Source organism: Apostichopus japonicus, chromosome 13, assembly GCF_037975245.1.
Source record: "Apostichopus japonicus isolate 1M-3 chromosome 13, ASM3797524v1, whole genome shotgun sequence".
In the NCBI taxonomy this organism is placed as follows: domain Eukaryota; kingdom Metazoa; phylum Echinodermata; class Holothuroidea; order Aspidochirotida; family Stichopodidae; genus Apostichopus; species Apostichopus japonicus.
The window spans coordinates 10,852,489-10,873,029 of record NC_092573.1 but is presented as its reverse complement, the minus strand read 5'-3'; the positions used below and the strand labels follow the sequence as shown (position 1 = coordinate 10,873,029).

Here is a 20,541-nt window from a genome sequence, read left to right as displayed (position 1 = left end):
GGCAGAGATTGATGTTTGATCATAAAGACTCTTAATTTATGTCTTCTCCCTCTTTTCCTTTCTTTTTACCTCTCCCTTTTTCTTTTTTTCCCTTCATGTTTTCTCCTTTGGGTAGTAATCAGATGAATCAGAGAAGCCTTTCACAGAGTTGTGCAATGCATAGGTAAAACCACTGCTGGTATTGTCACAATTTTCATGATCTGAAGATCTAATTTCACTTACCAGCGGTGACTCCATTTTGGAGTGATCCCTCGTAGAAGATGTTCGACGGGAATGCACTGAGCGACGGGTGCATACGATACTGTACTTGAAGCCTGATTGGTCGGATGCCCAAGACCACCAGCCTCTCAAAGAGGGACTGCGAGAGCCCGGCATTTGCGGCTTTCTTGCACATCACCACAGGTCCCAGCTGACAGTGGTCTCCCACCAAGATCAGCTGAAAATTATAAGCAAGATGACGAGATGTTTTACAAGACTGGCCTTCTTCCATAATTTCATAATTTAATGACTTCCACTATGCTGCTGAATAATTTCACCTTTTCAAAAATGAGTGAATCTGATAGCAAGTTCACCGTACCTAGCCTGATCATTATAAATAATGACTATGTAATTTAGACACTAAGCTAGAAATAGAAATATTTTATATTATCAAACTAATTTTAAAGAATAGGATTGAAACCTAGTGACTAAAGGAATATAATTATTGTTACTATGCATTACATTACCTGTATCTTCAAACTAAACAACAATTGCTCTTTCTTAGATTGACACAAGTTACCTTGATAACTCTCTGATCTGATGACTGACATGTCTGCAAGCGACTACCAAGTTTTCTTGATCCCCATGCGATCTGACAGACTTATTTGCTATCTAGGACTACCCAGTTTCCTTGATCCCTCTCTGATCTGACTGACCTATTTGCTTTCTAGGACTACCGAGTCTCCTTGATCCCTCCCTGATCTGCCTAGGACTACAGAGACTACTTTATCATTACATTGGATCTGACTGACCTGTTTGCAGCCTAGGACTACCGGTATCAGGCACTCTGGTTCGGTAGCTTGGGTGCTCTCATCAATCAGGACAGCCCTGAATCTGAACCGCGCCAGCCGTGGGTCACCGGCACCCACGCAGGTACAGCAGATGACATCAGCATTCTGTTAGCCAATTAAACAAATTTGATGTATTTCAGCAATAAAGTTGTTTCCTTTCGTATAATTCTGGGTCAAACAGGATTTTGAGAATAATTCGACGTCACTTTTCACTGACATGGCAGTGTTTCTGCATTACTCATAAGATCGATCGGCACAAACCAAATTCATTGTTTTTTGGGGTTTCTTTTACCCTAAGTAGTAGTTGCTGAGCATAAACAAAATTGGGAAAATAAATACCTTTTCGTCTGAAGCAATACAAGCATTAAACTACTTTTTATACAAATATGAACGTTTCCTTTATTTTTCATATGTTTTTCTATAAATTGGAATACAAAATATGTTCTGCCTTCATCCTAGCTTATGTAATGGTTTGATTCTTGATGAAACAAAAAAGGGCAGACGTTTAAGGGAATTATTTTTATATTGCATCAAAATTCTCTGTAACATTAAAGGGGCAGATTGAATTATCACTGAGTTTAAAGAATTAAACTTAAAGATACATACAATGATTCTGTGTTCCAATTATAAGAATCTCCCAAAACAATATTAATACAAAAAAGGAATTTGAAATGAGCATAAATGCCAGATTTTGCAGTATTTCTATTAGAAATCAAAAGGGAGGATTTTACTTTCTCAATTTTCCCACAAATGAAGACCTGTGAGGTAGCCATAAAGGCATCAATGTGTTTTAGTCAGTTTACGACCAAACAAACAAATTTGAAACTCTTGTGTTCTATCTCTGACAGTGATCCATTACCACATATCCCATTACAATTTGTCCCATCACATGAAGTGATTACTCTTTACCAGGGTTTCCCTAACTTTATTCCCCCACAAACCCCGTGTGGATGTCAGAGTTGTCTAAGAACCCCCAACTTTTCGAGACACGACTTTTGTACATTACTAAATAATATGATATATCAGATTTTAGTTCAACAAAAAGTACTCTGGTTTTGACTTATAGAAACGTCTCACGAACCCCCTGGGATGGACTCACGCACCCCCTGGGGGTTCATGCGCCCCAGTTAGGGAACCCCAGTTCTATACTTACACCGAGACTGAACTAACATGTAGCAATGGTAAATTGCCGTAGTAGTGACACATAGCTGCCATTCACCATCCTCCTCCCCAACCCCCTACCAACATCCAACATTGATTATCAAAATGCTCATACTCATATTGTCTTTTCAAAAAAAGCTTCTCAACAGCAAAATGCAGTGGGCAGGATTAACTTGGAATCAACAGATTATGTAAAATTACTTACAGAAATCATTTGAACAGATCATTTATCATTGTGGTAGAGGTCGTGCGCATGACTGCGACACTCACCACCCACTCCCCATCACCACCCATATTTCACAATTATCCCATTACCGACTCAACTGGAAGGTACCTACTATTCAAAATTAGAACAGAACAACATTGAGGTTGCTATAGTTTATAACAGCAGGTTGTCCTATCAATATTAATCTTTTCAATTTCACACCTACTGCATCATGCACCTGCAGGATACACACAGAAGCATTAGCACAGATCCAGATTGATCCCTTATCACACATGAAACCATTTTTGACAAGTTTGTTGCCTAGTTTGAAAAACGATCGGTAAAATCAGAGCGACACCGTTTTTCTCTTGACCTCTCTCACCTGCAGAAGCTCACGTTCGCAGTTCCTCTTCAGGGACCTGTACCTCTTCTCGTCGCTACTGGAGAGCTCGCCGATCTCATCTTTGAGAGCCTGCAGCTTCTTGAGTTCTTCCGCCCCGTCCATGTTACGGATCTAGTCACAGGAAGAGGAGACGATGTTATCTCATGAAAACCCGCAAAACATTTACCAGCCATCTTTATTAATACTGTAGCCGAGATTGCAACCAATGTTGTCAACATTATTCATGCAATTCCACTCTATCTGAAGACATCTAACTTATCGAACATTAACCCGAGATTACTTCACGCTGTGAGGGGTCTCCCACTTGCCAAGGTCAGAAGGTCGAAATGCTATCCTTCTTCCGTGACAGTTCTCTCAACAAGATCAACGATGCCGCAGTATGTCGATACTACTGATGAGTTTTTACTTCGGTGCTCGGTGTATCAGTTAGACCAGGTATTGTGATGGTATGGTGGATGGAAGTTATGTACTAAGGCATGGTCGTTTTACTGACATTTTCATGCATGTGCAAGACATATAAGTGACAAAGGCTGCTATAACAAATACTTCAAAAAACCACTCAGGGACAACATTGGCAAGACAAAATTCCTTAATTACCTTCAAGTCCATCCCAACAAACAGAAACTTAGTTTAAAGGACCACTGCCCACTAGAAGGAGAAATTTGGGGGAGTTATTCTTCTTCACAAATCATCTCATCTCTGTCATATAGGTCAAAGATGACAGCTAGGTTTGTGTCGCCTTTTGAAGGTAACTGTATGACAACTTGAAATAATGACAACCATTGTACTTGACTCAGTGATGTAGAATTGAATAACAACCAGACATTCAAATTCACTGAAATCTTATCTAAAATGAGATTCAGTGGAAAATATGAAATCCATAACACATGTAAGAGAAGCCTGGTACATCAAAAATAAACAGCCATTTGAAGGTTAAATGTGACACACCAGCCCACAAACTGGCAAACCCTGGGACTAAGACAGCAAAGTCAAATATTTAATTGGGAGACCATTTTTCAATTACTACTCATCTACTCTGATTTATTTTTAGTCGTACAATGATAACCAAATCTGTACCTGGTTGTGCAGGGCCAGGAACCCAACAGGTGAATCGATGGCCTCCCTACTCTTAGCACAGATTCGAACAACCTTAAGACCGGTTCGATGGATCTTCTCTGTCAGCTGATCGACAGCAATGTTGCTAGGGGCGCACACCAGTACTTGCCTGTGTAGGTTAATGAGATATCACAATAAAGAGGTTATTGTAGAAATGTTTCACATCAAATGTTGTCAATTACTCTACAAAGACATTGAAGCAGCATTTTGCGTCCCAATATATGGTTTTTCTCAACCTCACGGACTCCACGATGCCATAACGACATACATAACTAGCTTATCTATTCAAATCTTACTTCAAATGGTGGTATGAAAGTCGAAAAAATTTACAACTTTCAACTTTGATTTTCTCGAAGATATTTTCCGTTGGGATCCAAATAAACCTCGCCCATAATATGAATATTTAAAAGCTACGATCGTCATTGGCCAATACGTAATTCAACACCATGCTTGATTTGTGTAGATTGTCTATGGCAGTTGTACCAGGGAGCTGTACTCAATCAGTCATCACGAACGGAGTATTCATACCACAGTAGGTACAGCATAGGTTGAGACGGCTAAAGCAAATTCATTACGCTTCAGATACTCGAGGAACAAAGCTTGGGGATTTTTATATTGTTTTTTCATGATATCAAAACAGGGATATATCTTCCATTCTACAACCGGGATTAGACAGCCTGCAAGGCTGGCAATGTTTGCAAGCACCATTTTAGGCTTCAAGGCAACCAAACACATACTACGCATGGTGCCTTTATAGCACGACTGAGAAACAACGACAGTCGTAATTTTTTCTCTTTGCACACAGGATGGTCTGGTGCAGTCTTCACATATAATGACAGGGTTTACTACACATTCCAGCTAAAGTTCACAGCAAATTCTGAAAGGGAAGGATCTACTGTAAATTTTGATGTACGTAAAATCCATCGCTTGAACCTCCTTTTCCCACACCATGCAAGGACTAAAATGGTTCCAAGACATTTCTGAGGAGTGAATCAATAGTTCTTCACTCTCTCTAGTTTTTTAAGTTGAAGTGTATAAAGAAAACACCCATGTCAGGTAAACAATATATGCCCAATAAGACAATAGGAAATAGGGTGTAGACAATGATAGGTCAAATTAGTGTGGCCATTCTTCAATCCCTGAAAATACACCGTGTCTTACACAAGAATGAGTTTGAACCCTGTCAATTCAGGGTATGCTATTCTGCACAAGCTGAACTACAAAACAATCCTGTGAAATAATGGAATCAAGTTTAAGTGTTCCAGCCAGACTTTTCATATCCTTTTCTAATTATCTATATACTTCAAATAAAACAAAACTGTTAGCAAACTGCTTATCCACTAACTAACTAAGAGAATGTGTAAAAGTAAGAGGGCCTTACGTCAGGCCCTCTTACTTTCTATATACTTCACAGGCATCTTAAAGTTGCGTTGCCAAACACTGTGATCTTGCGCAAATAATCTACAACATGTCTGTCCATTTTGTCTAGCTCTGAGGTGTGTTCACTTACCCCAGACCCTGCTTGGCCAAGTGGTAAACAATGGAGGCAGAGGTAACAGTCTTGCCTGTTCCAGGAGGTCCCTGTGAATCAAAAGAAAATAATTGTAAACATGGAAACAGTTCACATATTTGGAGAATTTACCATCCATTAATACATTTAACTTAAAAGCTTAGAGCTGGCTGCCTTTCATGTACTAATCTTATACAACTGTACACTCTTTACACCAATTTACTACTCTGTGAGTGTTTTACAAGTTGAAGGTTCACACAGTCTTGTATCGAGGTCAAAGGCCCTCTCAACAGTTATGCACTCATATGACTGGTAGGTTGTTCTGTTTCTGACTTGCAATGTCAGTAGCTGGTTATGTTGCTTACTTGATAACAATAACATAACAACAAACCCTATAGATTAACTATGTAAAATAAGTTAGGTCGAGCGATCAGTTTCTACTAAAATGATGCAAGCGGGAGAGGGGGGGGATGGGAAGGGGAAGGGGATCTGTAGGCATGTCAGATCCAACAAGAGAGTACTGAAAACAAAATTTACATGAGATATAATCACTTTCTGGTTGTCCTTGTTTGCCCTATTGTTGATTAACAGTTTTATCAAAATGCAATCAACAGTCCATCCAAGTGCACCTGAGGTGATGACTAGGTTTTCTCAACCATACCGATAAACGGTTTTACGAGATGTCTGCAGATTTTGCACAGACGGGCGATAGAGGTCGCTATTCCAAAACAAGGACAATGCACCTCAAACGAGGACTGTCAGGGATGGTTCTAAACGACAGAACCAGGTCTCTATCTTACCTGGATGAGGCTCAGAGGTCGAGCGAGGACGTTTCTCACAGCGGATACTTGAGAGTGATTCAGTTCGGGTAATCCAGGTGCGGAGTTGCGCTTTGGCAGGTTACACTTGAGGACCATGTTCTCTAGTTCGTGTCCGAGCATACGGTGGTAGAGGTAGGTAGAGACAGCCGTCTCGTCCACTGCCAGTGTCTTCAGAGCGCTCTGCATTCTGCAATTGATGAAGAAGAGTATAGGAATCGATGTGAATCGGTGGGAAAAAATGTGTGTGACGGGCTGTAACTGCACAAAATATGAATGGTTCTCCACAGACTAACATGTTTTCAACCTGAAACTCATTTTTATCATTCTATGTGAGGGAAGGGAGTTTGGGGGGGGGGGAGGGAGCACCAGTGGGATAAATAAATTTCTCACCTTTTAACAGCTCCAGAGCACAAGCTATCTTAATGTTTCACTACTATACTTACTCAACTGGTTCATGATAAGGACATTTTAAGAAATTCCCCAATTTTCCCAAGATAATTTTGATGGGTAGTTACAGCACCTAATATATTTGACAGGATGGGATGACAACAGCTTTGGTACAATTTGGAAAGGGAGAGGTAGTGACCTCTTGGATGGTCATTGGGGGGGGGGGGGGGCACAGTGCAAGAATGTTACCAGTTTGTAGGCTAGGTAGATTGGAGTGCCTACTGTATAGGAGAAACAGGTAAGAGAGGAATGAAGTAAGTCCACAGGCTAAGCAATGTCTAGTTAACGTCTCTGCAAGTTAACTGTCCAATTCAACCTAATCCAACTTCTCCCTAAACTTCTCCATCCACACCTTTATCAACCATTCATTATATCTTATTTTGCACTCCACTGTTGCTGCAACGGTGCTATTTGCACAACAACATCACCTTATCACTTATCTTACTGTATAGGAGAGTAGTGTAATTTACTAAAAATTTACAATAAATTTAATCTAAATCTAAACTAAAAACCTACCTCTATGCTAAACATTTTTCAATTTGATTTGTAATTATATTTCGTTGTTGCATTATTATTTTTGCTTTTCTTTCTATTCATATTTTTATGTATGGCGCTTTTGACAACTATTTTGTTTATAATTAGCGCATTATAAATCTTAGTTATTATTATTAGTTATTTTTATTTACTCAACTATATATTTTTAGTACTTGTACTCATACTTAGCACCTTGTACTCGTACTCGTAGCAAGGGAGAGCAAATTTCGTGTAATCGTGAGTGCATTGAGCTCCTCTATTTTAAAAATCTTTTGTACTCATAGCCAGGGCCTCACAGTAGCAACCATTGTTTTGTACTCGCATTAAAAGTCTGTTGTAATGAATTGCGAAAAATCTGCTTCCCAGACTAAAAGACACGTTCCGATGGTCCATACGTACCTGTCAAAAGATGTGGACTTCCACACAAATTCAACGACAAAGTCCTGCGTGTGTTGACTGGGCACTCCAGCGTTACTCTTCAGTTCGATACACAACTCATCGCTGTAGTCTAGTCACAGTCTGTTAAGGAAATAATTATCTTTCCAGAGCAAATGATGTTTATAAAAAAAAAATGGCTTTTCTACCTCAAGTCTGCCGATCACAAGAAGGATCATAACATTGAGCACTGTGACCTTTTATTCAATCCTAAGCTTTTAAAATACCATGGCACTAGCTGGCTAAATAATATTCCAACACCTTTTGCCCAACAGTACATGGTAAGACAAAGGTAATGTTCAAACTACAAACTAACAATAGAGAATTCAAAAACTTTACAGTCTTATTGGGGATGACTAGGTGACTGAAAGAGACTGGTAGGAGGATATAGGCAGATGATAGAGGATAGAGGGTAGAGGCATTGAAATCAGATAATAACTAAAGTAGTAAACATCACATGTGAACTACTTTGGTTTCGTCACTTAAAAAAGAGCTGGGAATGTAGTCATTTCCAAGTTATCTTGCATTCAATGGCAAAATATTACTGTAGTCATGTGAATCTGTGTTGACTTTTTCAAAAAATAACAGCATCCCGTGTCTGAAATTTTTTAAAGACTTAAATTTTCAAATTCATAAACTGTAATGTGTTCATAGTAAGAATCAGGATATATTTCGATGGACAAAAAAAGTTAATCAGAAACAAATGAAAACAAGATGGGATGCTTCATTTTAATTTTTGCAATAGAACGATTCTAAACTAAGACATGTTTATAAAAATATGTAACAAGGATACTGTCTGGTATCTTGATCACATGACCAACCCCACTCCAGGGTTCACGAGAGTCTGGAAACTGGTATCGAATCCGAAGCTCATCACCATGCATCAGTTTCAGATCTGAGGGATAGAGAGAGAGAAAAACAGAGTTAAATTCTACTTATTGGTCAACGCTTATTCTTCTTTTACTCTTTGGTAAAATCACTCGCCTTATAAGTATGGAAAGCGCATAAAAATGTTGAGGAGAGAATGGGATTTGAAATCAGTGATCTGATAGGGTTTACAAGCCCTGCACTCTGGTACAAACTGAGCTACCCAGGTCTTAGATGGTGGCGATCCCTATAAAGCCATATCTATGAAGGGGTGCGGGGGGGGGAGGGGTTAGTCAGAAACCACAGTACCCCACAGACCATGTAACCAGTAACCATGCATACAGTTTCATTCAATACAAAGCCAGCAAACAACAGGGAGGGATTTCAAGAGAATATTTTGTCTTTTCATGCAAAGTATATGACCAAGGATACCCAGGCAGTTTTCCCTTTGTGCACTTAAAGGTATAGCAAGTTATGGACTATCGTGAGAAAAATTGACCCGTGTGCACGAACACACAAGAGCTAGGCTTCATTTCAACTATTGTCGATTGTTCTGCTGTAAAATTACAACTGTTTTAGTCAAGGACAATATTGCTATCAGTCACATACCCTCCTTCTTCGGAAAGTCAAAATACGCTCTGGTCTTGCGGTTGAGGCCGACATCCCATCGTACCGAGATCTTTGAAGTCGTCTGGGTCTCCTTGAGTTTTCTATCATAGTCTGCTTCCATTTTCACCAAGGGGCCAAAGATGTTCTGGTACATGTAGGCATCTTCGTACCTGTCAGATTGAAAAAAAAAAATACGAAGGGTCAGATGACTGAGATTTCCTCCTCTTGTCAAAAAAAGAAGGAAAATGTTAAGTTTTAACCCTAAATGATCCTGTTGAAGTGACAAAGCCTAAGCATAAAACTGCAATCCCATGAACACTAAGGCAGCAAATAAGCTTTATTCCATTCAAGGTGGCAGATAACAGATATGGCCTTTCATCAGTTATGAAATTTGTGAGAAGCCCATTTGATGAGACCTACAAAGAGTGAAAACATATGTTCATTTAAATATCATGTCATTTGATGATTTGCTTGCCAGCCAGCCAGAATCAATTGAAAATATCATATCATCCATTTCACTTCTTACTGAAAACTAGGAAATAAACACAAGTTTCACAGCATAGTAATATAATGTAAATGCTTCACTGAGTGCTTGGATTTAAGTTTTCAAACTTTCCTGTCAGGTAAATATACAGACTGCATAATTTTTTGTGTTTGATACTGTCTTTAGTGTGTACCCTTCTTAACAGGATTCTTCAAGCAGTGTCTTAACCATGATTTCATGCTTTTCCATACCAATTGGTAGTCAGTGCTACTCAATGTTCATTGTTTACAGTTTATTTTATGCCATATTGCCCACCACAACAGACTGAGAGGGTACACTGTTGTAACGAAGATGTACACACATGATGTGAATCCCAATTTAAACGTTTATACGTCACACAAAAACCAATGTCAAATTTTTCTTTTTTTCCATTTTGGGATTGAATAACTTCTGAATAGTGAGAAACAATAAAAACCTTAAAAAGCAGAAGCTTTACAAAGACTTTGATCAATTTTTAAAAACATTTAAATACAAAAAAATGTTGAAAATGTTCCAGTCAGTTTCTACTATGAATTACCATTTCCGATGTAAAGTAAATGCAACACAGAATCAAGCACGACGACATTTCAGAATAAATTGAAATGATTCTTCCCTTAGTAATAGTCATTTTGTGAGCAAAACACAACAACAAATGACATTTCAAAATAAATTAAAATGATTAAGTACTGTTTTACTAATAATGTTCCATTTTGTGAGCAAAAACCAAATTAAAAAAAGAAAATAAGCATGATCAATTCATTTATCAATAATTTGTCAGGAGAGTAGCTCTGAGTTAAATGCAAATAACTCTCTTCGGTGAACTTGAACAGTTTCAAGTGAACTGTGTGTGTATTGGCAATTTATTAGTGTCTAACTTTGGGCTTAGCAGTTTCGATAGCTCTGAACTTTGTCTAGAGCTTATAAAATGCTATGGTTCCTGTGTGCAAAACCTGCTATATAAACATCTTTGCACTCGTCTAACCATTTACCCATTTTACAATGCGCGATTCCGGATAATATTACTCCTCGATTGGGTGTATTTGCTACTGTTCAATGTACCGAGACACAACTCGAGTAGGTTATATATTGTTATAGCATATGGTCGTAGATGTTGGTTTACAAGTACATACGTAAGGTGTGACCAAGTTCTCAACTTCAGCTGGGGCAGGTGGTATAAAGTCTATGTGTACCATAGACTAATACATCAATCAAGCAGAGTTCAATTCTCATTGACTCGAGGACTCCCGTGGCTGATGTTCTGAACTAGGAAGCTGTCTATGGGGGAAGGTGTAACCCTCTGCTTTAATAAATTTCTCTGTGATGAAGGGGTGCTTAGTTGCAAATGGTAGTATATTTTGCAACTTTTTAAAGAAGTATAGTCAAGATTTTTGCACTTATTTATTCACAAAATGAAAACAGCAGCTGTTTTCCTTTTTGGCACCCACTTGCTCCTCCCCCCCCCCAACCCTCCTCCTCCAATGTTAGTAAGTTATGCAATTAGCATACTACAGAAAGTATACATTCAGCTTTCCAAAAACAACCAATGACAGTAAACAATCATCTTTTGCCCCTAATAACCAAAGTCTAAAGCCCAATCGTAATTGTGAGCAAAACATCTTAGTCAGTGCTTATCACTTCTTGACAAAATGGCAAAACCAAACCAAACAATAGAACATCTCCGTCCTATCTCACAGAATGCTCTACCATCTAATACCTACCGTAACATGACCGAGGCTGGTTCCTCATCCATGCCAGGTTTCTCCAAGTCTTCCAGAGTTGCCTCTGGGTTTTCCTTCCATAGTTCTTCCAGCCGGCTGATCTGCACGGCAGAGATCTGGCGCCCGCGGAGCTGTTCTTCGTCCGACGGTATCTTCACCAGCCAGCGTAAGAACGTCCTGTCTTGGATCAAGGGCTGCCATTGGGTTGGATCCCTGAAGAGAGCAGAGCAAACAAAAATTGTCGAGATATCTGGAGTGATTCCATCAGAACAAAAGGTTAAGTTATCAGCTAAACAAGGTGCATCAGTTCATTTCTATCTAAGGGCACATTAACCACTCTTGCAATTAAACACCAAATTCACTGCAAGTGCCTATTGCAATGTTCTACCCTAACCATTGTAAGGATTTCCACTCAATCAAGAAAAGCTGTGCTCAACTGTGGTGGCACCTAGCAGGTCACAACAAACTAAATTCCGCCCTGATGCTATGTATAGTCAGCTAGGCCTACCCCAGACTTGTTACCAGATGAGTACTGACCGTATTTGCTAAGTGTCAATATATCTGTCTGACATGTGACATGCTCTTGTGACACTGACACAAAAGTCAGAAGCTTACAGCACATTCGGTACTGAGGTTAGTGATGTAAGATATACTAGAGAAATCATGTTGACAAATGCAACCAGCTCTTTTTTCATCAATTTAAATAAACCACCAAAACCATTGTTATATGATCATGACTTGCAGAAATCACAAACCTATGATATATTGAGTCTGAACTTTCCACTTTGTCAAAAACCTTCTAAACTCATTCAACCCATTTGCCCTAAGCCAACAATCTTGACTAAACAAACACACAGCTATCAGCTACTGTAACCTTGAAATAAAACTTGTGTTCTGCCCATGCAATTGTTTATATTGCCAAACAAACCACATACACATGTAGACCTGTGATAAGTGGCATTAATAACCATGAAAGTAAGCGATGGTGTTAAACTTACAAGATTACAAAAATGATGAGGAACATGGAAACAATTACTATGTTTGATTGCATCAAAAATGCTAGCAACCAAACATTGCCAAATATCACCACCAATCAAACAAAACAACAAGAAATCTATGCCATTGACATGACACATCATTCAAAGGTTTTAAGGTTACTACTACAAGGTTAAAATGTAATACATGCACAATGTCAGAAACAAAAATTCATTCTCTCGAGACCTTTACAACTTGTATAAATTCTCATTTTGGGAGAATCGAACCATTGAAGCATTCTTGAAATGACATAGTTGAAGGACAAAGCAACAGCACAGAGCAAACTCAGAGAGATTGCCATAGTTACTGTTGCCCTTTAAAAGAACATTTGGCATCGCGGAGTGACAGCTTCCGTTAGTGAGACGCCCTTTTGACCTACCAGTTCATGTCTTTGAGATTACTCTGAGTAGCGCACGGTTGGCGACAGAGAAGGACCACCACGGAGTCCGCCTTGGCTGGGATGAAGCCAAGAAGAAAAACGTTCCTGTTCCCACAGTTGTAACACTCCAGGACTGTTTCTCCCAAAGGACTGTCCTTATGAAGTGTCACCTCTTTGCATTTGGCCCTGACCAGGTGGTTGATTATGTGGCTGGAAAATGCAAAAACAACAATGTCGATACCTCGATAGGCACAAAAGAACATTTCACAGTGCTCACTTAGTTTAATTGCACCGCGAGACAACCTTTTCCAAGCAAACTCATTTCCTTTTTATCCTTCTCTTTTTCTTTTTTCTTTCTCTGCTCTCTGTTTTCTTCTCTCTTTTTTGTTTGTTTAACAATTGGCAATGCCTTAACAAGAATTGACTCACAATACTGTACAAATAGAGCTGGGAGTCTCGCCAACATATTATCACAATTATGAATCTATTTTTTTTTTTGTGTTGAAATAATGTAGACATGGGTATGTGGGTCATTCATGAACGTGACTATCAAAATCATGTTGTGAGAGACATAATGCCAATGTCATCCCCTGAAACAGAAGAAGACTGAAGATCATTTCAGGGTGTAATTTTACTGAGCTAAGATTTACTATGGACTAACCAACACAAATGTTTTAATGAAGAAATTAGTACTGGCACAGCTATTACAACAAACTTATCCATACTATTAAACACTGGATAAATGAAGGGTTTGAAAACCAAACAGGAATTTGAGCGCTTATTTCTTTAATGTGGCCCCCTCGTGGGTAGTACAAGAGATACAGCAAAAAAGAATTTTCCCATTTATTGTAAACCTTGATAATGGACAATACGCACTGTTTCACAGCAGTTTGCTGCATTCTGTACATTCAAAACCACGATTAACAAAGGAAAACCGCAATGTAGGAAACAGGTATGCTGATCATGCAAAAATATGAAAGATAGACAATGAGGACCAAAAACTGTAAGCAAAAGTAGGAAACAAGGGAAACACTGCCTGCATGTAAATAACACTGACAGTAACTATTAAACAGGGACATATTCTGTACTCCGCAGATAGGAAATGCAAAAATATGTTAATACAGTGAAAAATCTCGGGAAAAAATGAATCAGATGGGTTCGAATGCAAGCAAGGGAGATCTACTGTACATCTACTCCTTCTAATGCTCGGAGATGGTCAAGGGTTGATTTTCGACCCAACAACCATCTAAGTGGGATCTATTTTAAATGCCCAGTAGATACAGCCTGGTTGTGCCGCATTAATGTTCAGTATGAGTTTTACCGGTGACACACGTAAACGACCTCTTACCTGCCAGAAGTATTGCCTCTACCATTGCAGAACCACTTTTTGGTGCTGTTACAAAGTACCACAGCAGCGGGATCATGGATGCCACAGTATCTGAGAAGAGAGCCAAATATACAGACAAAATAAAGACTTTTAGCATTGATGAAAACTGAACACTGCATCTTCTTTTTTGTTCTTCATGTGACAAGTACTGTATACATGATGTTGCAAACTGTGTAGATCTATGCACATTGTAATTTGAGACAAGCTTCGATGTCTTGTAAGAAGTCATAAATGCAAAAAATGCATGGTAGTGTTAAATGTCAATATGAGAAGGTAGCACACACAGTGTCCTGATCTACGTATAGATTATCATGTAAGCTAGTACAGTTCTAAGCTGTCGTATAAAAAAGAATTTAATAGATGGCTTACAAAGAACTATCCTTCTATCTTGGTATCTCAATTTCATCTTATCAATGCAACTCTGCACTAATTATTTCAGTGAATGTAACACTAACTAACAAACCTTCCTTATTGTGGGAACAGAAATAAAAAACTTACTGGTCTGTATTCCCGTAGTCTGAACTTACTTAAATACAGGGGTACTGTACATAACTGCTACTGTAGCATGGCTAGTGCTACAGTACATAAATCCAACAACATATATACCATAGCATTTAAGGTACTGTACATAGCAACTTATCTAAAGTTCCTGTTGCGTTGTTAAGTAATGAGATGAACCACATGTTGTTATTATTGATCATTCTGTACAAAGATTAGATTAACACCCTGTTTATTCCTCTCTTTTTTTTGCCGAATTTCAAATGACGCCTCCAAGTCTACACATTTTTAAATACAATAATCCACTGAGCTACTGTACTAACTAATACTACACAGAACTTACTGAACCACCTACTGTACTGTATGTACTTTGGATTAATTAATTCTCGGAGGAAGCTATGTAATTATTGTAATATTACCATACTTAGGCAGCTGGTTGTGTGTCAGTTCTTGACGGTACGTAGTTAACTGTGCTTACAGTACGAGCTTACCACCATATTCTTTTCAAGTTTATAGCCCACAACACAATGTTCAGTGTACACAAATAAATTCCATCTTGTCCAAACAGTGTCCCCGTTTGAATCGGCCTTAATATTTAACGACGAAAGCCAGCCATGTTCAAATTATTATGTACATGTAAAATGTACAACATGCTATGTATGTTTAATGTACATGTATGTAAAAGTAAGAGGGCCTGATGTTTCAATGAATCATGTTAAAGAAGATCTCCTTTAAAGGGAAACTCAATGTACCTTTGCAGAAGATCCTACTGGACACAGTATTTACTATTTACTGTACTGCATGTCAGGCTAGTTGTAGCAGATCTACAGACTTCAGCAGTTTCTTAAGCTGTCCACCCCCCCCCCCCCACACCTTTGATGTTACATTTTAATATGAGCAGGATTGGGTTGTGGCTTTAATAAGTAAGTGATTGTTCAACTGAAGGATGACTTAAGCAACAAACGATATGCTGATATATATTGTAAACCCCTAAACAGTAATGAGCACTATCAGTCCAGGTTGTATAAATTTATATAACAATTTTAATTTTTAAGAATTTATGAAACAGTTGTTATTGTCTAACACACTACTGTAGATCGGTTCCTCAGATGCAACACAAAACTCAATGGGAAAACATCAAACAGCTATAGAAACATTATCTGCACTAATTTTAATTGACTTATTTATTTTTTGGCTGGACTATGAATTTATCATGACTAAGACTGACTAAAGTAATCCTTTAAAGATCAGGGCAAATTTTTAACGGTCATCCCGAACTGATATACTCTTTTGTTCAGAGTACCCAAAATCAGCTGTGGAGGTTGTCTGGTGGACGACCAGTTGTTGACATTACATTCAGAAATTTGCATTGTAACTTAAAGCCCACCAATTGGGCAAAATGATAATTGGCATCACTCCAACATTGCTGTTCTATTGTTCAACCTACATATATCTTTCCTATAGTGTACAAATTGGTCATTGCTATTCTACTACATATTTTTTTTTTTTTTTTTTTTGGGGAGGGAGGGCAACCAAGTTTGCTGTTCATACAACAAAATGTAAGGCCACAACCAGTAAAAATTCCTTACAAAGTGGCCTTGAAAATGTTAAGCTGACAAAAAAATTAGTACAATGTCAGACTATGACTAAACAACACAGATTGTGCTCTGGCAATGTATTCTGAAGGCAGTACTACTGTACTGTACATGAAAATGAATAATATTGCAACCAGCTAAAGCAGTTTAAGTTACTAGCAGAAGGCCTCAACTACAGTATAGAACAACTACAAAAGGACATGATTCCTCACTTGTAAGAAATATTTGATCCTTAAAATGTATGCCATGGACAGAAATACCCTTTAATGGTCAAATGTTTATAATTGCAATTCTCATTCACTTTCACCCAGGAGATGATACATTCTGCAAAGGACAAACCTTTGCTAATTTCTTGTTTTTTTGTGTACTCAATACATATTGACAAAGTTGATGACTACCAACATCATAATGTCTATTTATTTATTTATTAATTATTTTCTTGGATTGTCTAACAAGTTTTATAGGCAAATAAAGAACTTAACGTGACATCTGAATCCTTTGAGGTTTTATTTTTCTTTATTCTGAAGAAGGTTATTTACCTGCAAGCATACTCCGGTAGATCCTTAGAGTAGAAGGCTTCTTCCTCGTTAGAATGTTAAGAGGCTACCTTCTTGTTGTTTGTGTATGGAATACATATTGACCAAGTTGATAACTACCAATGTTCATCGTTAAGTCTTTTTATTGATTTGGTTATTTTCTTAGATTGTCTAACAAGTTTTATAGGCAAATAAAACACTTAACATGACATCTGAATCCTTTGAGGTTTTATTTTATTGTTTTTATTCTGAAGAACGTTATTTACCTGCAAGCATACTCGGGGAGATCCTTAGAGTAGAAGGCTTCTTCCTCATCGTCTTCCTCAAAGGTAAGTTCCTTTTGTCCATCTTTCTGCCCATCCACGCCTACCTCTCCGATACCATTCTCCTCTGGCTTAGAGTCATCCGGCTAAAGATGATGAAAATAAATCAAAAGATTAGTTAAAGCAGCTTCTCGAGTTGAAATCTGATCGATATTTCAATGCTAGTGCATAGTAAAATACCAGGACAGAGTAACTCATTCGTTTGTTCTGTTAGATTGTGTTTTGTCTAATTTCATCTTAAGCTTAGTTTGATGTGTTTTAGACTCTATGAATAAGTGACCTACTGAGAAAGTTGAGGATTGAATCAAAATTCTAGAATTATGTACTCACTTAATTTCATTCATTTTGTGTTCCAAAAAAAATATAGAAGGCTTATTTTGGTCAATTGCAATCTTACTTTTTAAGTAATATGCATATCTTTGTGCACAATTCCGACCAACTTCAACAAGCTGATTTAATGGTGCAAAGTCTTGCCATGTAACATGACTCAACTACTACTGTTGAATCTTTCAAGTGTACTAGGGGAGCTAAAACCTGACCTAATTATATTTTTTATTTTTTTTGTACCTAATATCCGAGATTAGTTCATAATATGACAATGTGAAGTTAATGACAATTCACAGTCTCTGTCAGAGATACTGTACGTCACTTTTATTGTTTTTGTTTTATTGTTATTTTTATTCCTTAATTACCGTTTCTCACCACTTGGCATAGACCTGTAGACACAGATAAAGTTTACAGTACATATCTTACTTGAGGTTCTGTCATGTGACAACATTATGAACACTAGAACATGAGATGATGTAACATTGCGTACTATAGCAGCAAACACAAGAGTGTACGCCCACTCCATCATGGTACATTCATGGTGACCAACAACAGCAAATAATAAATAATAGCTACTTATAACACTGTAACTGAGTGCCATGTACATGCTTTTAATCAACATCATACTGTATTTACAGGTGTCATGTACAGTAGATACTATTTTGTACTGTGTTTACTATGTATAAATAAACATGTCATATGCCATCTATGTGTGTGTTCTTTAACATTTTCTATGTCTGTGTCTATATGTCTGCGATCATAACTAACTATACTTGGAATGTTACATAACCTTTGGCAAACTGTATATCCTTCATGGCCCAAAAGGAAATGCCTTAAATTACAGTAATTAAGAAGGAACAACATACTGTATTGAACACCATTTTAGGTTTGAACAGTAATTTGATATTAATTTCTGATACTGTACACATGAGAAGTTATGTTGTGTTTCTGTGATTTTGTTATTTTATACTGCAACGTGGTGGGTGTACAGACATAAAAGATATGAATATATTGTCAATACCACAAAATTCTAGTAGTAGACTAGACTTGTCTGTCTTATCCCTATGTGAGATACCTATCATCATACTGTAAACTGTGCAGTTTAACGAGATACAGGTAGGCAAGAGTAATAATGCATATTTCCCCACTTCAGCTACCTTCTCAAGGTATTGCAGAACAGACAGACAATGCATGTACAGTAGGGTTTTTTAATGCAAATCATCAAGATTCAAAGGGATATTGCAGACTTGGCAGACAAAGTAACACTAAGTTATATAAGGAGAAGAAATACATTCCATGCTGCTAGTTGAAAATTCATCTCAAGATATGGTTAAAGGCATTGAAGACTCGCCCCAAACCGTGTGCCGCCATCTGAAAAAGTTAACTTTCTGTTGCTTGCAAATGACGTTCTTTTATCTAGACCTGAGATGTCCACGCTGCTATGTACACGGTGTTGTGGGTATTGACCGTAGATGTATGTATTGACTGTACACTAGTGTCTAATTACCGACGGTAGCAAGCTATGTGTGTATTTTCTAGGATCGATGGTGGTGTCTAACACTTCTGTTACACCTCATTCGAAACTAGGTCAAATTACCGTCATGAGACATTTCCTTGTGTGCGGGGGGTACTGAGGGGACAGTGCTGAAATGTTACCATTGGTAGTTAATTATATGAGGAAAGTGCATATAACTAGACTGGAGACGGGTAAGAGAGGGGTGAAGTAAGTCCCTTGAATCTTCCCTGGAATTGGTCACAGCAGGTGCTCTGCAATGTCATCATGACAAATGATCTTAGAAAGTATTACTTTTCCAATATAATCTTCTTATTGATTTATCCTTGTTAAGCTGTGAAGGTTCTCTGTATTTCCGATTTCGTCAAATGGCAAAAAATGTTGTAGAAATATAACTTGCCTCCGTGAATTAAGTGAGTTAAATATTATAAAGGAAAACAAAATCATTTAAGTGTCTAAGTTGCTATGATGACATCATCCAATCTGTTGTTGCAAACAGGGCTGGACAACTTTGCCAACCACCCGAACCATGCCATTTTACTACGTACTGTAAATGTGGTGTGCCATTCCAAATATACACAGCTCATTTACAGCATGACTGTAATGATGACCTTCCAAACAACAAAGCTTGAAATGAAAAACACTGGGTGAAACTGCCAAGTGCATTTTATTTGGGGGTTGGGTGCCAGAAAGGGATTAAAAAGGTTGTATGTTTATTATCAGAAACGTCGGAAAATGTTCTCTTTAGGCAAAAACCCACATCCTCATTGAGTCATCGTCATACTTCAAAGTAATTTTTTTTTTGGTGACATTTTGTTAATACTGACACTGTAGCCTACATCTGGAATGACATAGATCTAGCCTAGCCCTACCTTGGTAAAACTCCGCCTTCCTTTCCCCAGAGGCCATCTTCTTCGATCTGGAACTTTTGTGGAAGGTTAGTTTCGCCTATGAATATAATATTACATTTGGTCTAAGCAAGCCTAACTTAGCCTTGCCTAACTTAGGCCTAGCCAAACTGAACCTAGTACTTAAGGCTAGGGGAGGTCTTTTCATTTCCATGATTTGAAGAGTTATGAATAGGTTGAAGTTTTTTCCTTCACATTTTCTTACCTCTGGTTGACTTTGTGATGCGATATCTAACTGAGAGGCCTGGCTCTGAGAAGCCTGAGTTTGAGATGGCATGGTAAAATTAAAGTCATATTCACTCCCTTGGGTATCTGCCCCAATACCGGCGATAAGGTCTTGATCTGTATCATAAAAAGTAAGACTCTGGGTGCTCGGACCGTACGCATCGACACTCATCTTGAATATTCGGGTTGCTACGATGTTTGATTGGAACAGAAAATGACGAATGAAGTAGAAATGTGGTCAGGAAAAAAGACAATATTGAACAGACTTTCCTGCAGCAGAATTCTAACACGGTTGTGTCAAATGTACCCGGTATTGTATAGGCTGTAACATCAGTCGCACACGTTCACGAACATGGTGTAACTAGCACAGATACAATATACTTTATCCTAACACATGGAACAACACGAACACAGCAA

At 38.1% G+C, this 20,541-nt stretch overlaps 1 protein-coding gene across 1 annotated transcript in view; it reads right to left on the bottom strand.

The window, feature by feature from the left end:
- Positions 1 to 20,451, bottom strand: part of LOC139979155 (regulator of nonsense transcripts 1-like) — a 49,432-nt gene extending 28,981 nt beyond the window's left edge. The window contains exons 1-14 of the mRNA XM_071989862.1: positions 20,105 to 20,451; positions 17,095 to 17,237; positions 14,161 to 14,250; positions 12,813 to 13,022; positions 11,399 to 11,611; positions 9,158 to 9,327; positions 8,475 to 8,576; positions 7,646 to 7,754; positions 6,245 to 6,452; positions 5,445 to 5,515; positions 3,896 to 4,043; positions 2,798 to 2,929; positions 1,011 to 1,154; positions 223 to 436 (exon numbers count right to left, since the gene is read on the bottom strand). Of these exons, the coding sequence (XP_071845963.1) occupies positions 223 to 436; positions 1,011 to 1,154; positions 2,798 to 2,929; positions 3,896 to 4,043; positions 5,445 to 5,515; positions 6,245 to 6,452; positions 7,646 to 7,754; positions 8,475 to 8,576; positions 9,158 to 9,327; positions 11,399 to 11,611; positions 12,813 to 13,022; positions 14,161 to 14,250; positions 17,095 to 17,237; positions 20,105 to 20,296 (2,146 nt within the window). The 5' untranslated portion in view covers positions 20,297 to 20,451. The remainder of the gene's footprint in view (positions 1 to 222; positions 437 to 1,010; positions 1,155 to 2,797; positions 2,930 to 3,895; positions 4,044 to 5,444; positions 5,516 to 6,244; positions 6,453 to 7,645; positions 7,755 to 8,474; positions 8,577 to 9,157; positions 9,328 to 11,398; positions 11,612 to 12,812; positions 13,023 to 14,160; positions 14,251 to 17,094; positions 17,238 to 20,104) is intronic.
- Positions 20,452 to 20,541: the final 90 nt, after the last annotated feature.